The sequence below is a fragment of the Synchiropus splendidus genome, chromosome 3 (assembly GCF_027744825.2).
Source record: "Synchiropus splendidus isolate RoL2022-P1 chromosome 3, RoL_Sspl_1.0, whole genome shotgun sequence".
NCBI classification, from domain to species: domain Eukaryota; kingdom Metazoa; phylum Chordata; class Actinopteri; order Syngnathiformes; family Callionymidae; genus Synchiropus; species Synchiropus splendidus.
Genome location: NC_071336.1, coordinates 32,166,205 through 32,185,837, shown reverse-complemented (window position 1 = coordinate 32,185,837; position 19,633 = coordinate 32,166,205). Strand labels below are relative to the sequence as shown.

General features: G+C 43.3%; 1 protein-coding gene across 5 annotated transcripts in view; it reads left to right on the top strand.

The window, feature by feature from the left end:
* The window catches only part of LOC128756479 (rho GTPase-activating protein 21-like), an 82,015-nt gene that overhangs the window by 48,705 nt on the left and 13,677 nt on the right, over positions 1–19,633 (top strand). For 4 of the 5 annotated variants that reach the window (XM_053861029.1, XM_053861032.1, XM_053861033.1 and 1 more), the window contains 7 exons: positions 6,301–6,393; positions 7,829–7,907; positions 9,336–9,390; positions 11,123–11,146; positions 13,958–15,875; positions 18,616–18,762; positions 18,824–18,926. In XM_053861029.1, the coding sequence (XP_053717004.1) occupies positions 6,301–6,393; positions 7,829–7,907; positions 9,336–9,390; positions 11,123–11,146; positions 13,958–15,875; positions 18,616–18,762; positions 18,824–18,926 (2,419 nt within the window). The remainder of the gene's footprint in view (positions 1–6,300; positions 6,394–7,828; positions 7,908–9,335; positions 9,391–11,122; positions 11,147–13,957; positions 15,876–18,615; positions 18,763–18,823; positions 18,927–19,633) is intronic. The other variant, XM_053861030.1, reaches the window with a different exon arrangement.

The following is a 19,633-nucleotide window of genomic DNA, read 5'->3' as shown; positions in this document are numbered from 1 at the left end:
GACTACTTCTACAACAAAGAAGACACCATCTCAGCAGTCACCAAGGACAACCCGTCCTGAATAGTATTCTCTGTCAAATGCTGTTGATGCCTCTGAAAACCGTTTGCGCTATAGTGTTCTTTGTTGTGTAGTTTTCATCCGGGATGCGGATTAGCCAGGCACTGCTTCCTCCCGTCGCATCATTTCTTGCATCTTGAGCCAAGTAGCCCTCCTCTCCTGGCTGACTCAATTGTGAGGCCAAAGCCTGGTTCACTTGTGTTCACTCTTAAAAGCTTTTGACTAATGTCTAGTGGACTTAGGCAAAATCTGCCGTCTACATTGCCTGTTGACACATTTCATTTGGCCTTTCCCCGTTTCCGCATGCGGTAGGCAGTAGTTAAAGTGACGCCATGGGGCTACGCTGTAAGGTTTCGCTAGGTTGTTAACATAATGCCAAGTCTTTTGGAATACATATTGCCTCTTATGGCCATGTGCTCCACATTAGTGTTCACGGTGAAATAGTGTACATAAGGTGCTACATATACCCCGTCTTTTGAACGTCACACTGGAGAGGAAACATTTCCCTTCATTCAACCAGCACATTTTCATAGATGCTGAAATGTGCGGGTCCTCGGATATATATATATATATATATATATATATATATATATCTCGGGTATTTGAGTCTATCGCAGGGTTCCCATGGTGCAGCGCGGGGGCTCGTTTTTTGTCTCCCCTGTACCTTTGTCAAACTCCAACAAGATCCTTGACCACTTTGGGAAGTGTCTCACCTTGGACCTGTACAGGGCACTTGAGCCTTTTGAGCTTGGGTTTTTCTTCCATTCACTCATGTGATGCTTATTCTTGAAAATGATTTTGAAGCTTTAAGTGAATTATGTTTCTTGACTCACTATTGACTTCTTGAGTTGATGTCAGCCGCCCATTATGAACCTCGGCAGGTGATTAATAGCGTTTGCTTTGTTCCACTTCAGATGTCAAGAATCTTCCAATAGAAACTCCAACCACAAATAAAGTTGATTTAGTTCTGGAGTGAAATTAGTGTTTTATCTCTCACGCTGAACATGAGTCAGCTGGTATCAAATGTCAAGCGACGCCGGTCGAAGTTTCCTCATCTGCTTCCAGATGTTAATCACCTCCTCTCTCAGATGTAATCAAACTCCTTTTCAAAGAATGTTGGGCTTGTTTTAACGTCGGAAAACAGAGCTCTAAATCAACAAAGAGAGTGTAGCGCTAAACTTCTGGCCCCCGAGGGGAACTTCCTGCGTTCCACATTCCCGTCTGCGGCTAGAAAAAATTGTGTACGTTGGTGTGTTATTTTGATGACAGATGTTTGTCTGAATCGTAGGTTTGTGTCAGGAGCATGATCTCAGCCCGTTTGGAATCCCGGCCCTGCTGGACGCTGCACAAGACATGCAGTGTATAGGAATCGCATGGATGTTTGAGGTTTAGGGAAAAATGCGCAAGCTCCAGAGACAGTCTTTGGCTTGTGTCGGTAGTTAGCTGCGCTGCGTCACATGAACGTACAGATGGTTTTAGAAGACGAGGGTGAGATGAGATGGTTGTACCCTGAATGCTGTGACAGATACCTTAAAGGCTACCTTCAAGAAGTTCACCTGAACACCAAATCTGGCCCCGTGTTGAGACATTTGATGACGAGCACACATTTAGGGCGTTTTGGTTCCATATACTTGGGACAAAACTCAAGCCATCTTCCTCATCTTCTTGTATTTGTCTTGTACTTGCACCGTTCTTCCTTTTGTTCTTAGAGTTTTTATTCATCATCATTGGCTACTTTTCATGGTTTTTCTTCTGCTTGATTCTCATGCTGTTTCTCATCACCATTGTTTTCTACTTGTACTTCTTCTTTTTGCTCTTCTTTTTCTTTGTTCTCTCTTCTTGCTCTTTCCTCTCCCCTATTATTATTGCCTTGTTGTTCTCATGGTATTTGTTCTTCTTTGTGTGCTTCATCATCCGGTTCCTCTTACTCTTGTTCTTCGGCTTGTTGTTTTTTTTTTGCTACTCGATCCTCTTGTTCTTCTTCATCTTCATGTTTTGCTTGTCCTTCTTTTTATTCTTCTTATTTCCTGTCCTTATTCTTCATGACCTTCTTGGTGTTGTACTGTTTGTTCCTATTAATGTGTTTGTCTATCGCTTCTTGTTCTTGTTCTTCTTCTTAGACTTGTTCTTCTTCTTGTTGTTGTTCGTGTTATGCTTGTCCTTTTTATTCCTCTTATTCTTCTTAGTTCCTATTCTTCATTACCTCTGTATTTTTGTCCCCTTCTTCATTTAATGTTTGTCTGTATGTTCTCATTTTTCTTCTTATTTTACTTATTCTTCCGGTTCTCTGTGTTCTTGTGTTCACTTCATTATGCTTGTCCTTCTCCACAACCTTCTTTTTGATATCTTAATCCACCCCTTGTTTGTGTTCTTCTTTCTCTTGCTCATTTTCATTCCCTCTTCATGTTCTCAATCATGTTCTTCATGATCATGAGCTTCTGGTTCCTCTAGCTCTTCTTCTTTTACTTTTATTTTTCTTCTGCTTCTTCTTTTCCTTCTTCCTATTGTTCTTTGTCTACTTTTCTCCTTGCCATGCGGTTTTCGTTGATGACTTGTGTTTGGCTGTTGAGTGCAGATCAATCCTTTAGCATCCTTCATATTAAGGATACTGGTCTTCAAAGTTACTCTGAGGACAGGTCTTCACAGGTGTCTTATGAACCAAGAGTTTCTCAGAGCAAAGTGGTGTTTGGATGGTGTCACAGGTTTTCATGGGAACGAGGAGAACCGAGACAGAATTACAGGATCTGTTTTCTCAGCCGCTTCTTCTGCCATGTTCAACCAGAAGTGTTTTACTTCAGGGCTCTTTTGACGTAGGGTCCAGCACACGGTGCTTTTGAAGGACGATCAAGTTTGTGGATTTATGCTAAGCGAGTGTGAGGCTGCGGCCCTCCCACGTTCACCGGGACTCGACCTGCTGGCTTCTCGAGTTCTCTGGTCGATAGCTCGATGACATTGTGATCAAAGTTTCTGCGTCTGTTGGTTTGAGCTTGTTGTCTAGTCTGCTAAAAGTTGGTGCTCGGTGTTTGGACCACAATGGCAATCTTTAAGAAACATTATGACTACCTTGTCTCTACTTGTCAATGGCAGTTCTACCTATGATGGAGGTCCGGTTTGTGTTCTTTTTCTTTCACTTGTTGTGCTTCTTTCTTTTGTTCATTTTTCTCTGTCCTCCTGCTTTCGCTTGTTCTCCTTTGTATGCTTCTCTTCCTTCTCTTGTTATTCTCCCTTGTTCTTCTCTCTCTCCTTCGTCATTCCCTTGTTCTTGTCTCTGACTGCCCTTATTCTTTCTGCAAATCATTTCCTCCATTCAGCCCTCTTCAGAAGGAAAACATTTGAGATGGGTCAGTCATCTGCCTGAGACTTGAAGTAGAGCTGCTGTTGTCTGTTGACACAAGACAGGTCCGGTGGTTCACATGGCTTTTGCGCGGTTGTGCTCTACGTCAGAGGTTTGACAGTCACGTCTACGGCATTTGAGGAAAGGAATGTGAATGTAGTTTTTCCCAGCAGGACGATAATGAGTTAATGACTTAGTTGTGCATGTGTCAACTGCTAAGTGCAAACTTGATAGCCGACACTTTTACTCATAAAAGCTGCTGATGTAGCAAATTTGTAATCGTAAATGCAGATACCGTTCTATAAATCATATTTTTGGGTGTGAGTCAGAGAGGCGCTGAAGAGAAAGGAGGGACGCAGCTCCAGAGTTAATACGAGAGCGGGCAGCTTGCCCGGACCGCTGTAGAATAACATTATCTAACCCAAAACAAAGAGGGGGAGTCGGCCCACACAACCAGGTCCAGCTGCGCAGACAGGGACGGCTGCCAAACCACAAATATGCACTGACCACTGCGAGATTAGGACGCTTAAAGCCGACTATCCGTGAAGCGGTTTATAGCTGGTGATGCAGATGTTTACATTTAGCAACATTCCATAGTCGCGCATCAACACACAACTTGTCTCTTCATTTGTGTCACTTCAATTTTCCCCCGTGGAGTCTTGTGTCTATAACAGGAACTGAACATGCACCGTTGTTTTCACCTGTTTCGGTCTGTCTGGTTGCCGATAAAAGCTGAGCTAAAAGACAAAGCTCTCCATTTAATGGTGGATATTTATTCTCACAAGCTTTGTCAGGGTGAAGCTTGTAGTACAGCAGTCGCTCTTCTGCATGGAGAGAATCGAGCGGATGTGGCTCTGGTGTCTTGCACGTGTCTCCTGCACACTACCATAGTGAGATGGGGCGACTAGGTGGAGATCCATGGGCAGACCCGGGACATGCTTGAGAAATTATGTCTCTCAGTGAAGCTGTAAACAACTCAGTATTCGCCAAGGACTGGTGAAGGAGGTTTCTGAAGAGAGGAGAGTCCAGGCCTCTGTGCTTCAGCTGCTGCCTCTGCGACCTGTCCTCAAATGAAAGGAGTACGTAGTATTTCAATCTAAAACAATTTGGAGAGTTTTTTGCACCAAATGTTTCTAATCTGTTTACACCACTCCGGGACAGAGAGTCCTGCTCAACAGGCCGTGACTCTGGAACAGCCAGCATCATTTAAAGGATGCTGATGTACTTTATTAATCCACGCTGCGGTTTATGCTTCACTAAGACAGTTGGGAGCATTAAAAACATCCAAAGCTTCTTAATCCCGTTCATCCAGCTGCAGGGAGACTTCCAGAATCCAGAGTTGGATCTGAGATTAAAAGTCGCTCACACACAGAAACACGTTTCCAGCTGCGTCTGTTGACATCTGCGAACACTTGTGCACCTGACTGCGTCGGTGTGTCTGAGACCGCCAGGTTCGTAGGCCTCTTCGCCTCATGGACTCTGGGTTGTAGCAACAAAACAATCATGGGATCAGCGCGAGCTCTAATCTTCTCCAAATTGCATAACGGCACCGGCCAAATTTGGGGGAGGGCGGGATTAGGTGATGGTGCCAAAGTCAAATCCAATAAACAAAACAAAACATGGCCGGACTGCAACCCAAAACCCAAACAATCGACCCAACTGTCAGAAATACAGCAGGCTGAAGGTGACCTCAGTGAACCCCAAATGATGATGGGGAATTTTTGTCAAACAGCAGCACTAGTGTATAGGAGTTTATTTACCCATGTTTTAAATCTCGGTATATTTGTTTCAATGTTTGCTTTGTACTTGTGTATTTAGTTTATTCATTCCTTAGTAAAGTTTTTTCACAACAAGATTCTTTTTGTTTTTATTCATTGAGCTTTCATTATATTTTTTGATGACAGGTCATGTTTTTATTTTTTATTTTCTAGTTTATTTTCTAGATAAGTAGTTTGTTTGTTTACTGTAGCTGAGATGATGCAAGGTGGAGCAAGATACTAAATGTGTTGCTCTTCACGATGTAAATTCTAAGTGTATTCCACTGCCGTCTAGTGGACTTTCTGCCACGCTACAGCATTCCGTTATTTATGTTGTAGTTCCCTTTTTTCTTCCTTCCTTCCTTCTCGCATTTACTGTCTCATATTTTGAACGTAATTTTTGTAGTGCAATGCAATTTTTACTTTTCAATCCTTAAATAAACGATATTTCGAAAACATATTTCAAAATATTTAAAATCATATTTTTTGTCAGATTTTTATTCAATGAAACTTCTACTAGAATGTTATCTCTTCATATTATTTTATGTGTGTAATCCTGTTCTAATTATTTTATGCATTTACAGCTTGCGTATTTAAATATTTCTAGATCATGTAAAAATATTTAACTATAATTTTATGTCTGAGAATTGAGTCATTATTATAGAATACAGGTTGAATATAGGGTTTTGGCTTTGCAATTAAAACTTAAATATATACCTCAATGTGTTCATTCAATATTTCTGAACTCTAAACGTTCGCCTTTTCTAAACTACAAAATAATTATTTTTTGTTCAATGCAGTAATTGCCTGATTTATTCATTGTATTCTATTTATTCTAAATATTTTATATATTATTTATATTATATTATGTTTATTTTCTTTTTGGTTTTACCATTTTTTAAGAAGTTTGTTTTTCCTTTCGTTTCAGTATTGTACAGAACATTTATTTGATTACAAATGTCACTAGTGATGTGTTTTACGTCCACCTCCACATCCACCTGGCACATGCCTAGAATCTTCTTGTTTTTATTTTTTTAATGCATAAATATCGAGGATATGACTGATGACTGTTTCTTGAATGCAGTTGACTGACCTTACAGTTTGGTGCTGAGGTTGTCATGTGACTGAAGTGCTGTGCTCCCTTGTTTCCAGGGAAACAGCGGAACCGTCTGGAGCCGATGGATACTATTTTTGTCAAGCAAGTGAAGGAAGGTGGCCCCGCCCACGGAGCTGGACTCTGCACAGGTACACACACAGACCCGTGTGGCCATGGCTGCCAGGCTCTTTTGCTCGGCTTGTATTCCCACTCCTTGGTTTCCCGCCAGGCAAAACACACACGAGTTAGAAAATAACAGATGGCTTCTTTGTAGGAGTTTGATCAACACCATCACGGGAGTTTCTGAACCACAGCGTCTTGTACAAATACTTAGCTAAATTTGGAGCGAATGCTGAGTAGCTGAGGAGATGAGATCGTTCCTAAAATGTGACTTCCATGTAGATGTGGCTCTGTGAAGAGATCCTGCAGGCTTCTGACCAAAACTTGAACCTCAGATTTGGTCGTAGGCAGATTATTCACTTCCCTTTGTGTGGACAGTTTGAACAGTGGTTATTGAAACAGAAGATAGCTCCCCTGGATTAAATTACAGTTTAATTCCGCACTAATGTTTGGCACGTTTGACCTGTAAATATTTAAAACATTACAGTGTAGGAGACACTATTAGACCTGGAGTCTGGGAAGTTTGGGTCTCTTTAATTCTGCTGCTGCCCCCACAACCTCGACGGATAGATGATTCAAAATGGGATGAAACAATTTCAGTTTTTTTTAAAGAAACAGAAAAATGTTTAATCTTCACTATCCCTCTAATACTCTGATAATTTGGATGTTAAAATATGCAGGTAAATCAAACAAAAAAAGCTCATTTAACTATTTGGTGATGGACAAAATGTTCATTTCCGACTGGATGGAAGAAAATGTTTGAACGAAAAATTTATCACTAAAATTGAATACAGTGAAAAACTGAAAGAAGGTTGACATTAGATGAAAGAAGTAAGGGAAGTGAAAACAGTCACATTTTGGGTCCCTCATCCGCAGATGTGTGAGGAGGTGAAGAAGAGCGTGCAGGCATGGTGGAGATGAGTGTGACCTCAGACTAGCAGAGGGGGTGAAAGACATACTTGACAGGCCACTGGAGGTCGCTACGATGATGTATATTTCAAACCTCAGAAAGCAGAACATGTGTCTCTTTGCTCTTTGCTCTTTGCTCTTGTTGTTGAAACTGCACTGCTCACCACTAGTGGCCACTGTAGGAATGTACATAAATATGTCAGCAGAAAGTGAAGCATCATCAGGGTCATGAATATTCTCTGCAGAATATAAAGAGGACTTTATTTGTCTGAAGTGGTGAGCAGCAGGGATGCATTTCTGCTCCCCACATTTGAGTTTTAGATGGTCATCTGTTCAGTCATGGGGACTCAGCTGGACCCTCCACACATGTGGTGGTGAATGCCGGAGCCTTTTTCCTCTCCGTCATGATCAGACCAGGATTCTGTTTATAGTGGGAGCAGCTTCTGTTAGGCGTCTGCTGAGCCGCCCTGCGCATGTGTGAGGAGCGGTTAGCGGAGTTAATGTGTCAGCGATCTGTCGGTGATGAACTACAAGGATGCCATTAACTCTCTGCAGGGGATCGAATCGTGAAGGTGAACGGAGAGAGCATCATCGGCAAGACCTACTCCCAGGTCATCGCTCTGATCCAGAACAGGTACGACTCCCAGCCGAAGAACTGCCGTGCTGGCAGTTGTTCCACTCCTCTCAATGTTGCTTGTACCCCAACAACTGCTGGCCCCGCATCCCCTGCTACTGCAACATCTACATACTAATACTGATTTTAGTATACTCCTTAAAGTACTGTATCGCAACGACTAAACCACTACAAGTGTAAAGTAAGTTGTGTACAACTCTGAAATTAGATTTACTACTGTTGCAACCACTGCTCTGACTGTAACTTCTTCTACTTTTATTAGGATACTACTGCTTTTACTACTGGTAGTACATTGAGTTTTACGAATAAGAAACTACAAAAATTACAAGTACTCCTTCTACATCCACATCTAATACTACTGTTGTGACAATCAAGTCAATATGTCTTCCAACACTACTTCGGAGATTATCTGAAGTAGTTGTACTGTCGTGTACTACTAAAATACCTACTGCAGGCCAATCTACAATTAATAGTACAAGTACTGTATCTGCAGCTTTTATTACTACGACTATAAATATTACATTAAACAGTTCACTCAGTAAAAATAAAACTCCTGGGTCATTTTGTGTAACCACGACTACTACCAAGACTAGCAGTACTACAGTGACTACCACATCATCACAACTACTGCTGCTGTGCTATTACATGTTACTATGACAACTACTTCAATGAGTGCATTGCCCTATACATTCCAAACCGCAACTAATAGTACAAGTACTGCAACAATTTGCACAATGACTACGATGACTAATGATACTGCTTATTATTTTTCCACTACACTCATTCTGCACAACTACCACTATGATTACTACTGCATCTGAAATGTCAGATGTTATAAATATGGACACAGCTACAGCTATTACGTCTACCATGTGAAGGACTGCAGCAGCTGCTTTTCCTGCTTGTATCCAACATACTGTACAAATGCAATAGGAGCTTTCATTCCAACGACTGACTACTACGATTGAAAATATAATTTGACTCCTACCACTACAAATAGTACCCCACTATTTACTGACTGCACATTATACCAAGACTGCTTCTTTTAAAACGTCAACTACTTGAATAACTACTAATTCTGACAACCTCTTTAACTACGCTAATCCGTTATTCTGTACAACCACGACTGTGAATAGTACAGCATCTTATGTATAAGATGTATAATAATACTATAACTAAATACAACTGTTAACACTACTGCTGTCACCACGAGAACAAGTACTTGAACAATTAGCCTGTTGAACGACCACCTCTCCGCTTTGACTTTGACAACCCTAACAAATACTACAACTTCCACATACATACCTCTATCACATAATAGCCATAATAACTAGCTCTGTAGCCACCTCGACTACTACGACTCCCATCACTTCCAGTATTACTAATCTGCCGCTCCAGTTTGTATCATTCATCTTCTCTCCTCGGCAGCGATGCCTGTCTGGAGCTCTGTGTGATGCCGAAGGACGAAGACATTCTGCAGCTGGTGAGTTCATTCACAAATATGCATTTTGGCATTGAAAACTTCTGCTCAGACAAAATTAACCATTTACCCTCCAGAGGGTCAGAAACTGTGCATCGTCTCAGCCGAAGCTTCAGACCGTTTTGTAGCTCGCTCCTGAAGCGCCAGCATCAACGTTGAAATCAAGTTTTACCTCTCCATCATGAGAGCTCCATGCTCATCAGCGCGTCCTGCCAAATCTCTGTTTACTCTGTGGAATGTTCCGTCTGAAGCAGGATCTGCTGAATTCCAAACATAGCCAGCTAGCATGGCCACAGATCAGCAGAAGCCACGCTAACTCGCCGTGGGGCATTTTGGAACCAGTCGGAGGACTCACAAGGATGTGTTTGGAAACTTGGTGGTGCTTTGTGTCATTTGTAATTTTGTAGAATTCTAGTGACAGTTTTTGTTCCAGGAAAAGTAGGTCATCACACACAGGGACTTTTATACCCAAGGATATCTTGGAATTTATTTACTGAATGTATTCCTTTGGGATTTGTGGATGTACGTGTCTTTCTAAGGCAATGTGGATCTGCCTCCACTATAATTCATCACACTTTGACACTTTGAGAAGTTTTCTTTCTCTGGTTTCAAGGATTTTGCTCTCAGATATTCTCATCTCTTGCTCTCATTTACCGGACAGCTCTGCCCCCCAGTTCAGCTCTCAGAGCTGACTCACTATATTCCAGGAGAAGGTCTGGTCTGATGCCTTCAGGTGCCGTCGCAATAATTGGAAATTCTGAATATTCACTCAACCTGATAAAGTTCCTGGTCATGTCAAGTCTGTTGACTGATTAACCAGGAACTTGAGACCCAAGTTTTCTGTCAGAACTGTTTCCCTCTGGTTTTACTGCTCACATGAATCGCAGGGTAGTGAGGAGGCCAAGTCTAACTTCACCCCAGAACCCTTTCCCTCTTCTGAGGGAACACTGAGGTCAGCTCTCCAGCGTGTTCTGGGTCTGCCTCCTGGGCCTCCTCCCATCAGGGACACGTCCTGACCCGACATCCTAACTGGCTTCTCTTATGTGGATGAGCATGGGTTCTGTTATGAGTCTCTCACAGAGGACTCAGCTCCAATCTCTAATAGAGAGTCTACTGAGAAATCTCATTCTTTAACCACCTTGCTCATTCAGTCATGGCGACTCAATATGCATCTGTTGATCATCCCTCACCCATGAACAAGATTCTCATCTCCATCCTGGACAGAACATCCTGCAGTTTTCAGACTGGGAACCACAGTCAGCGCCTCAGACAGATAGAAACTATTTACTTTCAGTAGAGATTTGCCATGCAACATGCTACATTCCTCACAGTGCCTGAATGCATCATCTCTGTTTCCAGACTGAAAAGTGTACATTTGGTGGTGGTGGTTTACTGGAGGGACGATGAAACACCTGATCGAAGTTGAGATAGGGGTTGATAAAAGTGTTTCTGGAAAGCCATTGACCCTGAGGGAGGTCCAGGAGTCAGCTGACCCCGATCAAAATATAAAATCAGTATCAAGGACTTGTGAGGACTGAACGGATCATGGAGATGAAAAAGCTTGACAAAGGGGTGAGGGCGTTCTGAGCAACAGGTGAGAGTGACAGGGTTAGTGGACATAAAACCTAGAAAGATTTTCATTTTCATCCCACTCTCCATATCTTCGTCCCTCTGACCTCTGATTTCCTGACTCTCATCTGTCTTTTCTCCTTCTCTGTGCTTCTCCGGACGACAGTTTTCCCGAGATATCACGGCTCTGGTAAGATGGGAATCTACCCTTTCTGTTCTTCACTTCACTGTCCCGCTATTTCAGGTTATTGGATCATGGCCCAGAGATGGTTCTCACATAAACCCATTTCTTTTACTTTCATATTCACTTTCCCCAGCCTCTCTCCCTAAACCTAACCATCAAAAACACATGGCTACCTTAACCAGGACCTTAAAACCAAACTTAAATTGAATTACAATGACCCAGTTGTTTTGAAGTTTTAATCCTTAAATTAAGGCTTAACCCTGTGGGGTCGGGCAAAGGGTCCCCACAAATAACAGCAAATAGCACACGGTCCTCACAACAGGGTGTGTTTCCAAGAACTGAAGTATAGTTTCCGCACACACACACACACACACACACACACACACACACACACACACACACACGGTGAAACAAATGCTTAGTTTGCCTAGTTTGAGGGCCAGCTGCGGCTCCTTGGCAGAGTCAGTGTTTTAAGTTGGTGCAAAATTTTACAGCACTTAAGTCCCACAATACACAGCCGCAATTGAGTACATGGATGCGAATGGCATAGTCTGCTTCTGTATTCTGTAAGTTTTGGCCACTGTGAATGGACGCATCTGTGGTTTATGGTTTTGATATTCGACAGTGAAGTCTGTTGCTGGCTTTGGGGTCAGTCATAGATGAGCAGTGGGTGATCGCATCACTGCTGGGCAAGTCTTGGTTAGACAAGCCTGCATGCACTCCTCCCTGTCATGATCATTACTTCCTCATGCTGAGACGTAGTGAGTCCTCAGATTTACTGTATCGACAAGTTGATCAGGTTCTAATCCGGGACTGATTATATCCCGGGCCGCCCCGGCAGACCCGTCAGGGCGGCCCTTGGCAGTGTGTTTGCGCAATCGTAACCCGACACCGAAGGTAGGGAGCAATCGATTAAAGTCCAGCGCAGAGACTCTCTCCCTTTCATTTTCCCAAGTGCTGCTGAGGGATGAGGATGTGGCCAGATCAATTCACAGCAGGGAGTTATTTCTGGAGCCGTCCTTCGCAGGAGGTTCATGAAGGTCCTAAGAAGTTAGTCGTTGAGCAGTCGGATATGGATTTTGACAGCACAGGGGCCATGTTGATCGAAGTAGCTGTGATCGTCCGGCGCAGGCAGCACCGGCGACCTTCCTTCACCTTCTCCTCCTGCCTGCGGGCGCACTCTCCGGTACCAAAGGTGGGTCGAACCCAGCCGCTCCAGTCTGCCGCTGCCTGACTCTTTTAACTCTTCAGATTTCTAATGAGTCGCACGTCTTTTGAATGATCTTCGTCACTGGACTTGATTTAAAAAAACATCCAAATTCCTATTGCTGCTTATCAGCGGCTTCTGTGAGGGAGTGACGCTGTCTGTTTTTGGGATAATCTCATCACTGCCCACAGAGACTGTTGTCAATACAGGACTGCAGTTGATGCCATTCACACCAAGTTGTTTTTGGTTGTTTGTTTTTGTAAACAAAAACATTTAACAGCCACGGTTTTTCTAAAAAGTTTGTCTGAACTCATTTGGACGAAAATGTTAAGTTTATATAAGAAGACTTTATTGTTTGACTGAGTAGATCCTCAAAATATATTATGGTGAAACATATTCAGTGAAAATGTGAGAATCATTCTTAGGCAAGGAGCTGAATTTATTTGTGTTATTTCTAATAGCTGATATCTAGGATAAATGAATTCATTTGGTTAATCATAGTTGAATATTTGATATCAGAATGATCATATTTACGGTGAAGGGTTAGGGTTAGGGTTAGTGAATCTGTGCATATAAGCTCTGCCGTATAAAGAGCACTGAACAACATTGTTTGTGCTTCTAACCTGAAGCTTTTTTAAGCCTAAATTTTCCATTCATCATGGTTGTTTTGGTTATGGCATCACATTATAATGAGGTGCATCTGGAATTATGCGCTGAAAAAATAAATAAATAAATAATAATAATACATTTCAAAGAAAATAAAATATTAAATTCCAATAATTCAAAAAATTCCAATGCCACTTCAGATCCATACTGAGAACTATGGTCTCAGACATTGAAGAACTGAACCATCATTCCGATGAGACATCCGTCAGAACCACATTATTTGAGCCCTGATGGAGTCCAGACCACACTGGAAACAAGTCCATCTTATTACCGTTCCAACTCTGATTGTATAGGGCCAATAAGAACATCGTCAGTGACACACCATTATGAGAGGTACAATCTCTCTTTGTTTATCCGGAAAAAAAAATGTGATTTCGTCTGCTGAATGAGTTTTTTGGACAGTGCAAATTAGAAAGTGACAGTTTGAAAGAATTTTTTTGTTACAAAATAAATATAAATTGCAAATTGAATGGGGCCCACAAAACTGAGTAAGAAGAAATGATTCATGAAGAAAGCTGCGAGGGTGCCTTCTCTGCAAGTCAAAGATTAAATGTTTTCATTGAGACAATGTTATACAGAAACTCCTTCCCTCCTTTCTTAATGATTTTCTATTATGCCTGCGTCCGTTTTATTTTCCTGAAGGTTTAATGTCAGGTCGAAACAAAGTTCAGTTTCTCAATACTATCTACCCATTGTTCTGATTGATGATGTTTGTTTAGTGCGACTACTGATCTTGTTTCTCAGCGGAGGAATAAAGACATCGATAGCTGCTTGGAGCCATAAATAGAACAAGGCACGGAGTGTCACGCGTTTTTATGGTTTCTCAGAGCCTTGGACTCTTGCAAGGTCTCGTCAAATTACTTTGGTTGAAGGATTCGGTGTGATCTAATTCAGTGAATCCTTCTCCGGGCCAAACTGATGCAATGTCCTGTCATCTCTTGCAGGCATATTCCCAGGATGCATACCTCAAAGGGAATGAGGCATACAGCGGAAATGCTCAGAACATCCCTGCGCCCCCTCCCATATGCTACCCTCGCATAGAAGTCAAAGGAACGGGCATGGCTGAGACGTCAGAGCCCACCGCTGTCAGAGATGTGGCCCGAGCAGCAGTTCAGGTGGCAGGGAGACGAGCAACTGAAAAGGGCTACCGGGTGGAGATCCCGGTTCAGCCTTCCCTTTCACCTCAACAGACTTCAAAATCCCAAACGTCCGTGTGTTTTAATGAGAGTGTGAGGGCAATCCCCGTACCCACTGATCCAGTTGATAGGGGGTCTCGGTTGGCTCGGGCTGGACCCAGCCATAGGACTGAGGAGAACCGGCCCTGTCATGTTGGAGACTCTGGAGTAGTAAAACCCAGACCCATCATTTCCTCAGTGCCTGGGGGAGCACAGTTGCAGCACCCATCCTCCCGTCCCACAGAGACACCCACTTTCTCTCAGTCTACAAGTCCAAGACCCTCTCAGACCCTGCCATACACCATTTCCTCACCAGTGCGGGGGGTTCCCACCGTCGCTTCTCCGGACACACTTTCCACCGCCAATTCTCCCAACAGCAACCACTACTCCCCAACCCAAACAGCACAGACCACATCACCGCACCAGAACATTGACTGGAGGACCTACACTACATACAAGGACTACATAGACTCCAAGAGGCTCCACACCTATGGCTGCCGCACCATCCAGGAACGCTTAGACAGTTTGCGCGCTGCTGCTAATTCTGGCTCTGCCTATAGTCAACAACGCACACCACCTCCGCTCAGCTCTTGTCAAAGAGGGCTATTGGGCACGCAATTCCGACGAAAAAGCACATCGAATGATCATGGGGTGGAGGCCAGCAGCAAGGACAGTGTATTAATAAACCGTTCACGAAGTGTGTCTCAGGAGAGGCTTGGAGGAAGTGCTGAAAAGACAAAGCTAACCAGAAACTGGCCTCGGAGTGCGTCCCAGGATGCTCTGCCATTCTCTAGCCCAAAAGGGCTCTCGAGACCTCGGGCAAAATCGTGTGACTACCTGGGCCAGCAGCCGGCAGAGCCACATGGGATGACCTCCGGAGATAGCGGAGGGTTTGATGACAAACTTATGATCAGTCGAGGAGAGGAAGCAAAAGCCAGTAGGCAAGGTACGCGAGTTTTACCTCATCAGAACAGGAGTGATCTAGGAAACAGTGTTTCCAGCACAGCTTTAACATCTCCAGTGATTTCTAAGGGTTTAGCAGACCCTCTATCGCCGAGGGCAGATGGGGTCATCATGAGGCCGTCTCGCCTGCCTGTCAAAAACTCCATCTTGGACCAGTCACCTGCCTTATGTTCCTCAAGAACCATAGACTTGTTAAGAGACCAAAGAACAAACATTATCGGCAACCATCTGGGCTACTCTTCACCTCTGCATTTACAGCTGAGGAACAGAGCTGACAGTCTGAAACTGGAATGTAGATTAGAGACAGGGTTGGCGGCCCGGTCTTCCTCTTGTTCTGTTCCATCCAAGTTAACGTCACAAAAACCGAGCACTTCTTCTACTGGAGCCATCGCCCAAAAGCCAAAAGACACTGGTTGCTGCAATACCCCTTTAAGGACTAACGGTGGCCTCGTTGACGGTGTTGAAGGGCCCGATGCAACAGTGGTGGTCCTGAGACGGGACAAACACTCAGGACCAATCCGCGTTCGCCCTCCGTCATACGTCCAAGCGGTGAATGACAGCCAAAAGACACCGCCTTTGGTTAAGGCTGGCTCTGTAGACCAAGTGTCTTGCTGGACTACCCATGACAACTGCAGGGAGACACACGTGAGGAGGTTGGGGGATTCCCGTCGCAAATCGGGGACCAAGCACTTGGACGATTCTTTGGACTCCATTCCATTCATAGGTAAGGTTTCTTTCCATTGTTGCTGTTTTCTTCCATTATTTGCCCAACATGTTCATACTGTTGATGCACATGACCTGTCCTCTCGGGTGTCCTTTTGCTTTGGTAAATCCTCTTCTTGAAATATCAGTTTTTTGTGGAGCATCATTTTTTTCTCAGTCTGAAAACCGTAGTTAGGGTTACTGATAGGATAAGAAGCGCGGCAATTTGAGGGACACTCAAAGCAAAACCGCCTCACCTCTTTATTGTAAGAAGACAGATACCTCTCTAGTGAGCTGTTCAACCCAGAGCAGACCCAGGACACAACTGAAAGACAATGTCTCATGGAGGAAGTTTCTGGATGAGGGAATTCTGGCACTCTTTATGATGACTGCAGCCTTGGACAAAAGGCAAAAAAAAAAAAAAAAAAAAGGTCGTCTTGAATGAGTTGGTCTACTTTGTCCCCTTTTCAATTTAATCGTAAAAGAATATATCTATTTTGTTATATATTTTATTAGCATTGTATTTCCACTACCAATCTATTTTTTTCTCATGTCCCATAATATTCCTATATTCCTGATATTCCTATAAGTGTCCCATTTCTCAATGATAAATGTGATATTTTTCTTTCCTATGTTGGTTTTCTTTCTTCGTAGTCAAGCGAAGAACGCCCCAAAATAATTTGCCCTCAAATCCAGTTTCATATTAAGTTAAGGTTTTCGCAACAATCTGCATGAAAACAAAAGGTTCATTATTTGGTGAGAAGGTTAGACACATGGTAACTCTCTGTCACACACACACACTCACCTCTCCACTGTGTCTCATGTATCCCTCCTCTGTTCGGAGCCATGCTGCAGCAGAAACCGAACCCGTCGTCCTGCTGCACTGTGACATAACACTCAGAGAGGGAACATTCCTGCAGCAGTTTGCTTTAATTCAATTTAGTAGTGAAATCCCAAACAATACTCGCAGTGCCTGCTGCCAGATATTCCCCAACTGCTGCTGGAAATAGCGTCACAGTTGGCCGAGTAAACCAAAAAGAGGCTGTCAGTTCTTCTCTGTGGGTGATTATAAACTGGAGGTGTTGGATTCCAAACCAAATCTTTGGCTCACTGCACGTCGGCATGTTTAATTTTGTATCACATTTTAGACTAAAGTTGGAATTGTTACTTGAAGGCAGAGTTTGTTTGGGCTCTCGCTGATGATCATCAAGAACGCGTGGTTTGCTTGTTGTTTTGTTTGATCAATGACCTTGTAAAACAAAGTTTCTCAGACCCATTATGACCCGGAACAACGACCTACATCTCAACCCAATTCATCCACAAAAAGACATAATGCTGTTGTTTAAAAACCGCAAAACTGAGAAGCTACAGATTTAATACGTAAAGTCTCCATTTCCCTGTACTAAGCATCGACTTCTGACTTCTGAAATTGGTCCGCACATTCATCAGTCTGCTCTCATTCTCTCCCCACGTGTTGTCAGCGAACCTGAACGCCTCTTTTGTTGGCTTGTCTGCAGCCTTTGAGGGTCTGTGCTTGAGCCTGCAGGGGTTCACGTCAGCGCCACCTACTTCTCTTTTTGTGTCCATCACCAGTTTTGGACTAGTTTGGAACACAAAGTGAAACGTTAGAGTGTGACTATTTATAGCGGCTGATGCTTATTGGATGAATCACTTTCAGCGACAACAGCAAGGTTTCTTACACAAGTCATTTTGGACATTCCTCCAGGTGGAACAACAGTCACTGTTGTATAACCTGGCAACAAAACGTGGCAGATACAGGGTTTCCGTGACTTGTAAACAGTTGTGACCATGACAGCAAAGTGAAAGCTGCCATGTCTTCAGGATACTTTTTTTTTATTATTAAATCTTATGTTAAACAGAATTATCTAGTTAAGATTTGAAAAAAAGCTGTTATGACGACAAATTTTATAGATAAGTTATAGTTATAGATTAGATCCTTCTAGTTGGAAATGTCCTGTCAATACTCTCGATTCAGAGTTGCAACGGTTCAAGTCTCTCCCGGACGACTCACCACCACAGACCTCATGACGCTGCAGTGATCCACCTGTAACTCCCCATCCTCCCCTCGCATTCGTAACAATGATGAAGGCAAATGTTTTGTTGTAACTACACAATGATGCCCGCAGTGTTGTTATGTTATGACATCTTTGTACGATGGGGTATATTTGATGATCGCGATTACGCATTGTGTGACCCTGATAATAACTCTAAGGGCGAGACATGAAGGTTGAACAAACACTGACGCGTGAATCGATCAGTCAGTGGGAGTGACTCCATTGTCGGGTTGCACCTTTAAAGGTCTGGACTGACTGGGGCCATCTGACCTCAGCAGGATTTTATTCCCGTCTGTCCGAGTCATAAACAGTTTCTGATGAAGAGAGTGTGTCTGAGCCTGAAGGTGAAACATTAGCTCAGTTAAAGAGACTTTCTGTTGCATCACATTGTTGTGTAATATTCTGATATGATTGTGATATCCGGGTTGAAAGGCGTGTTATCTTCCCCGATCAGATGCTTCTGTTTGAGAATATACGACAGCACTTTAATGACCCGATGACTTTTTATGAGTTGTTTTCAAGATAGCCATTTTATACTCGTCGTGCTCGGTGGATCGCTCCCCAGCCTTGCGATCCTGTGTTGAGGAATTTCAAACGTTTCTTAGCACCACTGTCAAGGATTTATTCTCACAAAAACAAAATATAATTCAGTAGGTGATTTTGCTCATTTGGATTTTAAATGTGCAGATGAACCGTCCAGCCCCAGCATCGACCAGGACAGCTCCAACATTCCCGCCTCCTCGCTGATCTCCGTGGCGCCAGTCATCACCACCATCCCCCCGAGCCCTCCGTCTCCGTCCCCACTGATGCGCAGACAGATGTCACATGACCAAGGTATGTTCAGCACGAGTGGCCGAAGCAGAAGCCTGTTCTTTAACCTTTTTTTTCCTGACAGACTCTTTACGTCTCACCATCATCGAGTCCGACTCTGGTACGAAGACTGAGCGGTCCAAGTCTTATGATGAAGGGCTGGACAACTACAGAGAGCAGAGCAGAGGGTGAGTCTTCACCGCCCCAAACCAATGGTGACGGTTTCAAGGGCAATGTTTTGGAAACACCTAGGTTTGCTCCACCTTCCCTGTAAAAACAAACACGGCCTAGTCTGAGAAGTTTAGAGATGATAGTCAAGAACTCCAAGCATGTATGGATACACAAAGATGCACACTTAGAGATGGAAAACGAGCCGAGAAATAAACAAGCATGGAGAGAGAAGAGTTTGTGTACAAACAATGAGAGGAGCACAAACATACAACCAGACATGAAGCGCACAAATGGAAGAGCACAAGCAAACACACAGAAAAAAGACAAACACAATCTGAGTGAGACACAAAACAATCACACACAAACAAAAATAGACACAGAGACTGGACAAAAACACAAACTCTGAAAAAAAACCTGACATGTTAATAGGACACACACACACACACACACACAGTGACGTACAATATACTGACATGGGACCTCAATTATAATGGTTTTAATCCTCAAATGGATGCTTAAAGCAAAATGTCCTCACAAGTAGGTGTGTTTCCAAAAATATGTCCCCACAACTATGGCTACGCAGGGTACACACTCGCATCCTTGTAGTTCTGTCTTTGTGAGGACACATAATGCGTCCCCCCACCTTCTCACTCTAAACTGAACCATCCAAAACAAATGCGTAAACGTAACCATTTCAAGCTCAGATCTAACTATAATAACCCAG